A 13,679-nucleotide genomic window follows, 5' to 3' on the forward strand; every position below is an offset into this window, starting at 1 on the left:
TTTGCACATCGTATTGGATGCTGCTACTAGCATATATAAAGCTTTTAAATCTGATCATTTCTACTGCACCTATATTAACAGTGCCAGTTTTTCCACATTTTACCAAAGACATTTTTATGATATTGGCCAGACTTAAACTGCTTCTAATACCAAGAGAAAAACATCAAAATTACTGAAGTCTGCAATAAATTTGTGAGCTGCTTTTGTTACTATAAAAGCACACTTTCTTCACTTGATTTATTATCACCAAAAAAAAATGAAATTTCTAGATATTCCTCAGAGCCAGCATATGTGATTTGTTATAAAAAGTCTACTTATCACACTTTTTCACAGAACTCTGTTGATATAGGTGTAAAATCAACTCAACCATGTTATTACTTGCTGCGTAGAACCCACAATCTCTCGCTCACAGTAGTAGGTGCCCGAACTTGTGCGTTAGAGAATGACAAAGCTGTTTATTAAAAACTGATTTTAAGTGTTCCCTTGGATATGAGCTATATAAAAAGAGCAGTTCTACAGTTCATAACAGTCCCTGATAGAGGGTCATATTTCTTCTGGTCTGCAACTTTTTTTTTTATAATGGAAGAAATTCTACTAATGAAGCGTTGGCCTATATATTACTGCAAAAGAAACCAAAAATGTAGCACAAGTACTAGAAGACTGTAAAATAGTTGTATTTTAAACGAAGTTTATGAAAATATTTCTTAAAAGACAATGTTCTTGTGCATCAGAAAACACAACAATAGGTCTCTAAGGATGCAATTTTATGCATGTTTAGGCAGAAAAAAGTCCTAAAACTCCCTGAAAAAAACTTTAAAAGCTGGCTGGGGAATGCTTGTAGGACTTTTTCTTGTCAAAACACGCATAGGATTGCACTTTATACTGATAATCAGATTTTGAGATTGCTAATTAGACCAGGAACCCCTGGATTTATGCTCTGGATCATATCTTATATAGTACACTTTGCATATCACAGGCATCAGCTGTTGAAGCAGTTCATGAATCACCAAATGCAAAACCAGAACAGAGAACTGTTTGGGCCACCCTACAACTACAGGCAGCCTCTAATCCCCATTGTCCCCACTTAGTTGTGATGGAACATATCTAGGTACTTTGAAAAGCACAGAAGGCGAAGACCTGAAATCTGCAACAACAGATAGTTTGTTTATGTAACATATCACCTTTGTTAAGAAGGTTTGGTATATTATTTGCTACAAAATTACATTCCTTAGCTTCAGAATTTATGTAATAGTGGATATTGTTATTAGCTATTGGCAAACAATAAAACCTTGGCAAATTATTTCCTTGAGTCACAGAAATAGCATGAAAATAACATTCTAAAGCTATAAGGGAAGTACAACTGATGAACTCTGCTGCCTTTCCAACACTAGCACAACAGCTGCTCTGTGCCAAACACCTTAATAAAAAAAGACCTCTGCAGCAAGACAGTAGGTCTGCTTGTGATTAACTGTCCCTACAGTGAGATGAAACGATTTAACAGCGCAGGGAAAGGAGAAGAGGACAACAACAAAATTGAAGACTTATGATTGTTGTCTTTGCAAAACAGGAAAAATAAAGCCTAGTATGCCTTCTTCACTCTCCAGAATTCACTCTAGTATGAATTCACCCTACCTGCCTCAGCCAGGCAGGGCTCACTATTAACTAGGATTTTGAAACTAGCTTTAAGCCCTGAGGAAAGGGAGCTCCAAGTCTAGTTTAACCAGTAACTGAGGCTCATCACATTTGCATAGTAGAGAAAAAGGAACCTCACAGAATGACTACATGTCGGAAAACAGCTTGAGGGGAAAAAACTCGTATGTGACTGAGAAGTGATGGAAGCCTTAGCCTTTTCAGAAATTAGGTAGTGCAGACACTTTACTCCTTTCTCTTTGATCTATAGGCCCATGCTTTTCCTCCCAAATACACCGTAGTCCTCAGATCAAGAAAGGGAATGCTAAAAGCTGTAAAGGTAGTCCTTTCCTACAGAAGGAGAAGGGTATCCACTCGCTGTTGTGGGCCTCACACTCTGAAAAGCGCCTTTTCCTATTCTATTCCAGGATAAATATTGTGAATCTTCATGTAATCAGGTCAAACATGGCTAGTTGGGCTTACAACAAGTCCACGAGACATCTGCGCTGAATGTTTACTCTTCTCAGATACACATATAGCTTCTGGGGCACCAAGGAAGTTTGATATCTGAAAGACTATCACAGTGCAGTTTGATGATTATCCTTTAAAGTGCACATAATAGCAATTGCTTCAATATGCGACGTTACTGGTCCCTGCAACCTTCAGGGTAAAAATAAAACAAAACAGGGGTGTACACACTTTGCCTGGCATTTGCAGGCAGCCATTATTTATGGTCATGGACCACAATGGAATGTGCAGAAGATTCAGAGGAAGGTCAGCCTCTTGCTCTGAACAAGGCTGGAAGGCATTCAGAAGTGGCAAGGTAGAGTGAAGTGAGTGCACAGCTTCACTCTTTCCCTGAGTTTCAGAAGTACCCCAAAATGGTGAGGTAGTTCTCTCACTCCATGTTGGGCTTTTGGAGCAATCAGAAGCAGCATCTCACTGTCTGTGTCTCCCCTCAGCCTGATGTATGGCAGAGGACTCAGGGGAAGGGCAAGGTCCCTCTCTTTTGCCTGGCACAAACCACAATCCATTAACGAGGAAGAGATTCCTAGTTATTGATGCATATTTCTGTAGATTAGGAAGCTGTTGTGTTGCACTGTCTGAAGCAGTGCAAGCAAAAGGGCAGTTTTCTGAAGAACTGCAACTCTCTTCGAGAAATCTATCAAAAGTTTCACTCTGTTGGAGTATTTGTGGACAACTCTCTAATGTGATGGCCTAACTGCGAATTTTAATTCATGAGGGATTCTGAGAGCATTGTTTTAAAGCCACAGGCAATCATAGCAGTTGTAACCCCAATCAACACAGCAAGTAGGTTGCTGAGTGAGTTTATCTAGACTTAAAAAGCCCCTGCATATGGACTGGATTCAATCCCACTCCTCTTGAACAAGTGATTGCTGCTGTTGCTGACTATCTGACCACAGCCCTGGTTCGAAGAGTATTAAGAAACATGAACACAGCACTTGCTTGCACTTGTAGTTCCTCATACAGCTAGGTATACTTGAATGTGTGAGCCACTTGCTCCCACATGAGCTTACTCACTATTTAAAACTGGTTTTAGTGGCCCTTGCCTGAGATCTGATGGGTAGGTACAAGAGACAGGGCCTTTTTCTTATTGGCAATTAAGACAGTGAAATAGCTTCCCTTGGACATCCTTTGGGCCCTTCTCCTGTTTTCAGATGTCTATTGAAGACTTTAACAAATTTCAGTATGCTTTTAGCTTTTGACTTTTAAACCTGTTAATTTGTTGCATTCTGTTATTTAAATATTTGTTTTTATTGCTGCCTTTTGTATTGTTTTAAGAGTATTATTTTTGATGAAATGGTTGTTTTAATTTTTCTAAGCTGCTTTGAGTGCTTTTAAGAACAGAAAAGTGAGCTATAAATCATAATAGATGGATCAAACAATGTTTTAGTTAGCAGGAAACATTTCTTGACATCCACTTAAAAATAGTTTATATTCAACACTTGTAGTTTTTGCAAGTTTAAAAACATACAATACAGCAATCTAATTTGACTGAGAATAACTGAAATAAAATGAGAAAAAATACTCTTAAAAGCTCTAGCATCCCAATTCAGGCATTTAAAAAAACTTACCAACCAAGACAACAAGTCTGTATTTCTCATTAGGCTGTCGTCTATACTTTGCTACTTCTTCATAGGTTGGGACATCTGCTGTATCATATTGATCACTCTTCTTGCATTCATACATAGTCTTGTTAGTTTTTCTATCCTTCCTGCTTAGACGAAAACTCCTCCTAAAACCAGCTGTAGTTACAAGGTTTAAAAAAGGAGCAAGCATTAATGTCATCAGCCAAGCAAGGCAGCCCATCTACAACAACTGGTCCTTCAAATGGACAATTTCCTGCTTTGTTATTTTTAGAGAGTCATTTTTCTTCTTTATACATCTCTATAAAAATATATATGGACCTGGATTCAAAGTACATATATTCCTCCACATATATTTTCTCGGCTCATGCAAAGGCATATATTAGCACAATGGGTTTTTTGACCTTTTATTCTTTGATCTCTATTGCCAAATTACAAATTACTTTTCAAACTCCCCTCTGTTTTAAAACAGGAATATGGCCTATTTGTGTCACCAAATAATTTTTCCTCCAAAGTATCAATTTCAAGAAGTATGTGTTGCAGGTGAAAATGAGACATGAAGTTTTACAAGGTGTTTTTTTTTTTAATGTCACTAATGTACAGGGACTGGATATTTGTTAAACACTGAGAACAGGAAAATGTCCACATACTCAAGCTCATCCATGCAATCCTGAGGCCTGCAAAATTTGCTTAAACCCCCCCCCCCCCAAATACTCATAATTTTAATAAGTGCTTGCAGGATCAAAAGAAGACTCTCACAGGATGCAATTTGTCCATTCTTCATCTACACGTTACCAATTATAGCTGAGAACATGTATCTGACATCAACACTAGTTCAAAGGAAGTCAATTTAGCGATGTACATTTGTTAAAAGTTATTAGTAATTTCACATTCCTGAATTACATTAAAAAATCAAATGTGACATATGTAACAGCAAAAGGCTTAGTTCTGATAACAAAAACAGCATGAGAAATGCATAAAATGTGGTATAAAATAGAAGGGAACTAAGGGAAAAGCAACCATATTATGCAATTTAGCTAAGTTTTAAAAAGTGAGAAAATGCTAGCAGAAGATTACAATACAAACAATGTCCAGGTACCTAGGTTTGTCATTTATGAAACCTGTTAGTTGTTACATTTGGTTCCTGTGGTTTTGCCAAGGAACCAAGTGGCACTTTCACCTTGACAACTATGTGAGATAAGTTAGGCTGAGACAGAAAGTGAGTTGACCACAGCCACCCAGTGAGTATTGTGGCTCAGTGGGGATTTGAACCTGAATTTCAACATCCAACTCAGTATACCACTCATTATGACTTTCACATTATCAAAAAAGGTTTAGAAAACCACTATTGTAAGGCGTAATAGAAACATGAAGTTAAATATGTATGCCTGGTATTGTGTGGACTGCTAACATTTGTATTCAGACAATATTAAATGGCATTCTATCGAGAATTTTTAACTAGTTTAGTGAACTTCATATGTTGAGCGAGGGGCAAGTAACAATGCTTTAACCTCTCTAATAATGCAAATATAAATATCTTGCTTCTGGAAAACACTCAGGCTCCAGTTTGGTAGAATTTTAAGAGAAAATATATTTCTGAGTTAGGGGTCAGCTGTGGGAAAATTTAAGGGATCATGGCAGAACAGAGAAACAGCACTCATGTGCAAAGCCAGTGCTGTTTAGAGCCATATGGGCCCAAGCCAGCACGCCAGCATTTTCATTAGGACTATTCATGATGCCACTCCTACATACACATACATAAAGGTGGAAAGCAGTAAAATTAAATATGTATTCTATAATTGACAAATCAATGCGTCAAGAGTACAGCATACTACTACTAGCTCTGCTATTGGTTTGGGGGTCAGGGCATGACAACACCCTGTGGCAAACTGGTTTTGTGGGATCGGTTCCAGCTTCTTCCTCCTGATGAAGTGGACAAGGTGCTTTCATCTGTAAGGCCGACCACTTGCTTACTTGATCCTTGCCCATCTTGGCTCATTATGGGCTGCAGAGAGAGACTGGGTGAGGGGATCAGGGTGGTGGTGAACGCCTCCCTTGAGGAGGGAGTGATGCCATCAGCCCTCAGGGAGGCAGTGATAAGACCACTCTTGAAGAAGCCCTCCTTGGATCCTCAAGTTCTGAACAACTTTCGCCCAGTCTAAAATCTGCCATTTTTGGGCAAGGTGATTGAGCGGGTGGTGGCGATGCAGTTGAAGGCACACTTGGAAGAAACCGATTATCTAGACCCATTTCAGTTGGGTTTCAGGCTTGGGCATGGGACAGAAACGGCCTTGGTCGCCTTGGTAGATGATATGAGGAGGGCTCTGGATAGGGGTGAATGCTCCTTCCTTGTTCTCCTCGACTTCTCAGCGGCTTTTGATACCGTTGACCACAGTATCCTCCTGGACCGCCTGGAGGGGTTGGGCATTGGAGACACCGTATTGCGGTGGTTCTGGTCCTTCCTCTCCAGCAGGTACCAGAGCGTAGCACTGGGAGAGGAGGTTTCGGACCCGTGGCCACTCACTTGTGGGGTGCCACAGGGTTCCATCCTCTCCCTGATGCTATTTGATATCTATGTGAAGCCGCTGGGGGGTATCATCAGGAGGTTTGGGGTGCGGTGTCATCAGTATGCGGATGACACGCAGCTCTACCTCTCGTTTAAATCTTCACCAAGGTTGGCCGTAGAATCCCTGTCCAAATGTCTGGAGACCATGAGTGGCTGGATGGGGAGGAATAAGCTGAAGCTGAACCCTGAAAAAACCAAGGTACTTCTGGTGGGAGCAAAGAGGAGGCTGGGGGATGTTGACCTGGTGTTGAATGGGGTACGGCTACCGTTGAAAGACCAGGTCCGCAGCCTGGGGGTCACTTTGGACTCCCAGCTGTCCATGGAGGCTCATGTGTCAGCTGTGAGCCGGACAGCGCTGTATCAACTCCATCTGATATGGCGGCTGCGCCCCTTCCTTCCCAACCATCTGCTCCCATTGGTAGTACATGCCCTGGTCTCCTCTCGTTTAGACTACTGTAATGCGCTCTACGTGGGGTTACCCTTGAAGACGGTTCGGAAGCTGCAGCTGGTACAGAACGCGGCGGCTCGCCTGATTAAAGGCAGCCGCCGGCGAGATCACATCACTCCGGTGCTGAAGGAGTTGCACTGGTTATCAGTTGTTTTCCGGGCCAAATTCAAGGTGTTGGTTTTGACCTTTAAAACCCTATATGGTTCCGGCCCAGACTATGTTAAGCTGCACCTCCAGCAGCACCAGACAGGCCGCTTAACAAGATCAGCCTTGGATGGCCTTCTCTCTGTCCCATCAGCCAGGACAGCTAGAGTGGTGGGGACGAGGGAGAGGGCCTTTTCTGTGGTGGCCCCCACTCTGTGGAACTCCCTCCCTAGGGAACTCCGCCATGCCCCCTCTTTAATGAGCTTCCGCCGTGCATTAAAAACATGGTTGTTCAGGCAGGCATTTGGGGTGGGTTAGGGTATTTTAGAAAATGTTTTTATTGTAGAATTGTATTGTTTTAAACTGTTTTATTGTATGCTGTACATTGCCCAGAGTGGCTGGGTGACCAGCCAGATGGGCGATTAATAAATTTAATAATAATAACAACAACAACAACAACGATTGACAGTCATAACATTTATAGTGGAATACACCTGAGGTAACTAGAAACTGGAAACTTGCAGCCAAGAACCTCGCAAACAAAATATCAAAAAGGCGTTTAAATATTAAAACCAAGAAAATGCTCACCATTAATATGGTCAGGATGTTTGTGGAATGAAAATGATTATATTGCACAGTCCCCTGCACTCTGCACATGGACACACTCCAGCCCTGGGAGCTCAGGCCATTCAGTGTCAAGGTTGTTGGGCAGGTTTTAGCCCCCCTCAACATCCTTGTGTCTGAGGAAGAGGGAAGGTTTTGCTCTCCTACTGTGTTCTAAATTGTGCCAAGCTAAAATGTTGCTTCAGTTTTGTAGTAAGCCACAAAAGTGCGGAATTTCAGTGATCTTTTTGAGGGGGAGGGGGGAAGAGAAATTCTAAAAGGGAGTATTTTTATTTTTAAAAGGAGCTTACTGGGACACATAGTTGCGGCAATAGCTACCCTCTATTCTTTTTAAAAGCTTAATTGCTCTACCACTGCAAGCAGGAATGGAGCTTCAATTGGCAGTGTAGTGGGATGTCATTTTCCCCACAAGGCCTGAGTTGCAATGATAGTACCTCATGATGAAGCACTGTTCCAGAGGCATTGCTGGAAAACAAGTGGTGACCCCAGTAGTTGCAGCAGTGGAGAAATTAAGGTTAAAGAGAAGGAAAATAGCCTTTGCCACTTGTCCTGGTAAGTTCCTGCCCCCAAAGATTTTCTTTCCACCCAACCCCAAATTTCTCTCTGTCCCCTGCCATTTTGCTCTGCTCCAAAAAAACAGCTGCTGCAGAAAGTTTAGACTCAGCTTTAGTTCTAAAGTGCATAGCTGAGGGAAAGCAAAATCTCTTCCTGGCTTAGTCCCACAAAACATCATGGGAAGTTACTGAAAATTAAGCCAGCTCCTATTTGGAGAAATCTCACCCTTGGTCCCATTTTATAGTCAAACTAGAGGGCAAATTTTACACAACATTTAACAAATGTCTTTTTCTCAGCTAACAAGTGACAGACAATAAATTCACTGAGGTTTAACTAATGCCTTATGAATAATTCAATTAGTCATTATGAGCATACAAGGAGAAGACATGAATGTGTTCTAGCTCCAGAATGTTTACAGATCAAACCTCAAGAATCTTTAGAATTGTGCTTCTACCCCTAACCCCTATGAGAGCCAGTGTAGTGTAGTGGTGAGAGTGACGGACTGGGAGCCGGGAGATCCGGGTTCTAGTCCCCACTTGGCCATGGAAGCTCACTGGGTGACTTTGGGCCAGTCACAGACTCTCAGCCCAACCTACCTCACAGGGTTGTTGTTGTGAGGATACAACAGTGAGGAGGAGGATAATGTAAGCCGCCTTGAGTTCCTTGCGAGAGGGAGAAAGGCGGGGTATAAATGCAATAAATAAATAAATAAATAAATAAATATTTCACCAGATAAGGTTTTCCACTATAATCATAGCACAGTTGCTAATAGACAGCTAAACCATCAAAAATTAATTACGTAACACTACCAACAGCAGTGGAAAGCTTGATATTTAAGGTGCTTGAGCGGGTGGTTGTAGGACAGCTCCAGGCACTGTTGAATGAAACGGATTATCTAGATCCATTTCAATCGGGCTTCAGGCCTGGTTTTGGAACGGAAACTGCCTTGGTCGCCCTGTGGGATGACCTTTGCCGGGAGAGGGACAGTGGGAGTGCGATCCTGTTGATTCTCCTGGACCTCTCAGCGGCTTTCGATACCATCGACCATGGTAACCTTCTGGATAGGTTGTCTGGGTTAGGAGTTGGAGGCACTGCACTACAGTGGTTCCGCTCCTACTTGGATGGCCGATTCCAGAAAGTGGTGCTGGGGGATTATTGCTCTGTGCCATGGCAATTGTGCCATGGGGTTCCACAGGGCTCTATTTTATCCCCCATGCTGTTTAACATCTACATGAAACCGCTGGGGAGGTTATCCGGAGGTGTGGGCTGAGGTGCCATCAATATGCGGATGACACCCAGCTCTACCTCTCTTTCTCATCAAAACCAGGTGAGGCAGTGGCTGTTCTGAATCAGTGCCTGGGCACGGTAATGGACTGGATGAGGGCCAATAAACTGAAACTCAATCCAGACAAGACGGAGGTACTGTTAGAGGGTGGTTCGTCTGCCCGGCTAGGTGATATTCAACCTGTTCTGGAGGGGGTTGCACTCCCCCTAAAGGATCAGGTTCGTAGTTTGGGGGTGCTCTTGGATCCAGAACTGACACTTGAGGCACAGGTGAACTCAGTGGCACGGAGCACTTTTTATCAGCTTCGGCTGGTATACCAACTACGCCCTTATCTGGACAGAGATAGCCTAGCTACAGTTATCCATGCTCTGATAACTTCTCGTCTGGATTACTGCAATGCGTTATACGTGGGGCTGCCTTTGAAAACGGTCCGGAAACTTCAGCTGGTCCAAAATAGGGCAGCAAGATTGTTAACAGGGACTGGCCTGTGAGCTCATATTACGCCAGTACTTTTCCAGCTGCACTGGCTGCCAGTCCATTTCCGGGCCCGATTCAAAGTGCTGGTGTTAACATTTAAAGCCCTTAACGGCTTGGGGCCAGGTTACCTGAAGGATCGCCTCCTCCCATATGTGCCTGCCCGGACCTTAAGATCATCGTCAGCGGCTCTTCTCCGTGAGCCCCTGCCAAAGGAAGTGAGGCGGGTGGCTACTAGGAGGAGGGCTTTTTCTGCTGTGCCACCCCGGCTCTGGAATGAGCTCCCTAGTGAGGTTCACCAGGCGCCTACATTGTATTCCTTTCGGCGCCAGATGAAGACCTTTTTATTTTCCCAGGCATTTTAGCTTTCTAAATTTTTATCTTTGCTGTTTTAAATCTGTATTTTAAACTCCTGCACTGCTGCTAGATTTTATTGTGGTTGTATTGTTATATTGTGGTTTTAATGTTCTATATATTTTCAATTGTTTTATTGTGTGTTTGGTTTTAATTTTTGTGAACCGCCCAGAGAGCTTCGGCTGTTGGGCGGTATAGAAATCAAATAAATAAATAAATAAATAAATAAATATTTTGGCCTTCCATGACAAAAAGTGTTTGGGTATGTGTTGTAGAACTCCACACCCAAATGACTTCAAAATAATAAATGGAATTAACATGCCTGGTTGCAATAACATGGAAAGCTTACTCTAGAAGAATCTGCTATAGTATGCAAGGCTGCTGAAGTTAGACATTTTAGTCCTACATCAAAAACAAAACAAAACAATTGCTCACAAATTTGGAAGGTGCTGCTTTCCAAAGTTGTAAGCACTTTGTCTTTTGTAGAGATGCAAGAAAGTAGATACCCAGAAAATCCATGTTTTGAAATAAATAAGTATTCTTTGTCAAACATCTCATACAAATTATGTGTTGTAGAGAGACAAAAAATGAATAGCCTTGCCTGCAGGCTCACAATCTAAAAATAAAGATACCATTTATTTGTTGCAGTTTGACACATATTATGGACAAAGAGTAAGTTCTCGATTAAATAAGTTAAATGGTAAAGACATTGTTACTTATTTCTGTACAACCCCAGTCTGTAGCAATTTAATTTCTGAAGCCATGAAGGTTCTGAAGGTTAAGAAATTATCAGCATTATGATCACACTGAACTTTGATAGATTGCTATTTTTAGGATTCTACTCCAAATCGAAATTAAATTTAGCCTAGTCTGCTTTGGTGGATGTTGCTTTAAAATTCTTAACATGGTTTGGGGTGGCCAAAATCTTATTATAATACATCCACTTCCATATTCATTTCTGCATACATTGGGTATTATTTGCATGGGGTGCCCTGCTTGAAAGTGTCTTATACCCCAATGAAATGTTGGGTTCGATGAGATGCTGTGATGTCTTGTAGAGGCTGCTTTCATAGATGTTTGGATGTATGATTTGGGGTGGCCTAAAGCTTTGTTTAGGGTGCACACCCACAGTTGCTTATTCATTTTTTAGTACCTTGGTTATTATTGGCATGGGCTTGTGTGCTTGAAAGTATCTTGTGTCCAAACAAAGCATTTTGATGAATGCAGTAGTATGCCAACTTATGGAAGACACCCCACTGGAGGTTTGGGCATATGATTTGCGGTGCCCCAAATTTTATTGTGGGTACATAACCCCAGTTCCTTATTCATTTTTTACTGGAATGGATATTATTAGCATGGTGCCATGCCCAACAGCATCTTGTGCCACAACAAATCATTGGGATGGACACAATGCTGTGGCATTGTGTTATGGCTAATCCCCTTGAGGTTTTGGTATATGACCTGAAGTGTCTCAAGGCTTAGTTTGGTGGGCTCACCCCCCTTTACACACATCCGGGATATCACTGACATGACAGTATGCTTGACAGTGGTGCCCTACAAAGCGCTGGGCTGAAAGTGGTGGTGTGGTAACTTGAGAGGACACTGTACTGAAGGTCTGGGTGACCACAAAAAGCACTTTGGGTCTTGTATCCCCCCATGCTGATGCTGCCTTGAGTAAGTTGCTTTACCTTGCTGCACGGCAGGGGCATCCCTGGATAAGATTTATATAAAGTATTATTTCTGCAGGTCTAACATTTTCCTTCTTCTGGAGTGTAGACCTTGCTAAAAATCAAATTCAGTGTTATTCATCAACAATGGTTACAATTCTTGTCCTGGCTCATGGACTAAAAAGGCAGGGTAACACCTCCCCCACCGCCCGAGCCGTTGCTTGCTGGGATCCAAATTAAAAAAAAGGTTTTTATTTAAATAATTTTTACCCCACCCTTTAGCCAAAAGGGCTTCCAGAGCAGCTTAGAAAGGTAAGTAGCATGACAATAACTGCCCTCAGGTTTACAATCTAGAAGACATGACACATAAGGGAAAGAAGTTGGGAAAGGAGGAAGAATAAGGCACCAGTTCTTAAATTATGTGTCAATGTGTCGGTTTGCCAAGTTTCACACTTTTAATCCAAAGAGCACAATTGTAAGCTTAACCATAACCCCTCACTTATGAATTAAGAATATATTCAAATCCCATCCCCAAACCTAATATTGTTGTAATATATGTGCAAAAACTTTAAACGGTCCTTGGGTAATAAATACCTAAGGAATCACCAATGAGGCCACTTCTAAAGGAGATGGGCAAAGATGAGCCAGTCCACAGTATTATCAGCTTGGGTCAATGGCAAGCAAGTCATCACCACCACCTGACACTGCTCACTTGCTTCCCCTTAAAAGTCACAAGATTAGCTGTTATATAGGTTGAATTATAGCCAGCCTAACATTTTTTGTAGTAACAGATGGGTATATACTTTTAGGACAAATATTTCAGCTTCTTGGCAAATTCAAGTGAAGTAAATGACAACGTTTCAACACCTGCTGTATTTCGATGCTAGTAAAATACATTACTGTTAGTATGCAAATCCTTTATGTCAAATCCAGTGAGCCATTTTTTTTTTAGTTTAACAGACTCATAACATGCAGTGATGCTGATTTGTTACCTGCAAACTCTGTAGCCCATCCAGGAAAAAGCTAAGAAAGAAAGAGGCTTTTGTAAGCAACTGCTCACCTATATGGGCTCCACTGTTGTGACCAGCACATTCAGCTTCCTCTGGATGAAGTGTAAAAGCATACAGAACAAAAGCCAAGAAATAAAGCAGAATAGTTAGAAGCTCAGCCATAAATGCAAAAGAAGAGTTACTTAAAAATGACAACTCTACAAAGCATAGCATAAAAAAGCCTTCAATATGCCATTGCTTAAAAATAAATCAATGTGTTGTTCTACGGTTGAGCAAGGGATTCTGGAATTCAGCAACATGCATATTTAACTTCTCACCTTTTTATTGCCTTTTTCATGACAGAAAATAAAAAGGATTTTTTAAAAGGCATTCTACTCTAGATTTTATTGCAAGATAAAAATATGATAGCTGAAACTCAAAGATAAAGAAATTTACAAAGAGTATTAAGAATTTTTGTATTTGGCTCAATGGATCAGACAGAAAGGTTTTTGTTTTTTTTAAATTATGAACATAACCTCTTTGCTTGACATAAAACAGTATTGGTGTATATTTTAATATGCCAGAGTACCTTTGACCAAACATGTTACAGCTTTCGAAGTTATTGTTATAACTAGCTAATTTAAAGAAATCAGTGGGCTGCAACTGTTGCATGTAAGTAGAGAATGGTAACAGCAGAGGAGGCTAGATGGGAAAGGAAAGAAATCAGTAAACTGAATCAGAAACTGTGTTCCAAATCTACATCCCTGAAGATCTGCAATTAATAGACTGGGTCTTTATATAAAAAAAATGAATTTAAATAGAATATTTTAGAGCCA

The 13,679-nt window shown here is 41.3% G+C and overlaps 1 protein-coding gene across 12 annotated transcripts in view; it reads right to left on the reverse strand.

The window, feature by feature from the left end:
* The window catches only part of MPP7 (MAGUK p55 scaffold protein 7), a 132,044-nt gene that overhangs the window by 15,813 nt on the left and 102,552 nt on the right, over positions 1 to 13,679 (reverse strand). For 9 of the 12 annotated variants that reach the window (XR_014792431.1, XM_084859133.1, XM_084859135.1 and 6 more), the window contains one exon: positions 3,726 to 3,896. The exons of 2 other annotated variants lie outside the window; for them this stretch is intronic. Coding sequence is in view for 9 of the 10 variants with exons in the window: in XM_084859133.1 (XP_084715259.1) it covers positions 3,726 to 3,896 (171 nt within the window). In the remaining variant the exon portion in view is untranslated. Of the gene's footprint in view, positions 1 to 3,725; positions 3,897 to 12,914; positions 12,957 to 13,679 lie in introns of all 12 variants that reach the window. One more of the 12 variants, XM_084859144.1, reaches the window with a different exon arrangement.

The sequence above is a fragment of the Heloderma suspectum genome, chromosome 5 (genome assembly GCF_057233095.1).
Source record: "Heloderma suspectum isolate Gila_16-S chromosome 5, 16-S_ref, whole genome shotgun sequence".
NCBI lineage: Eukaryota > Metazoa > Chordata > Lepidosauria > Squamata > Helodermatidae > Heloderma > Heloderma suspectum.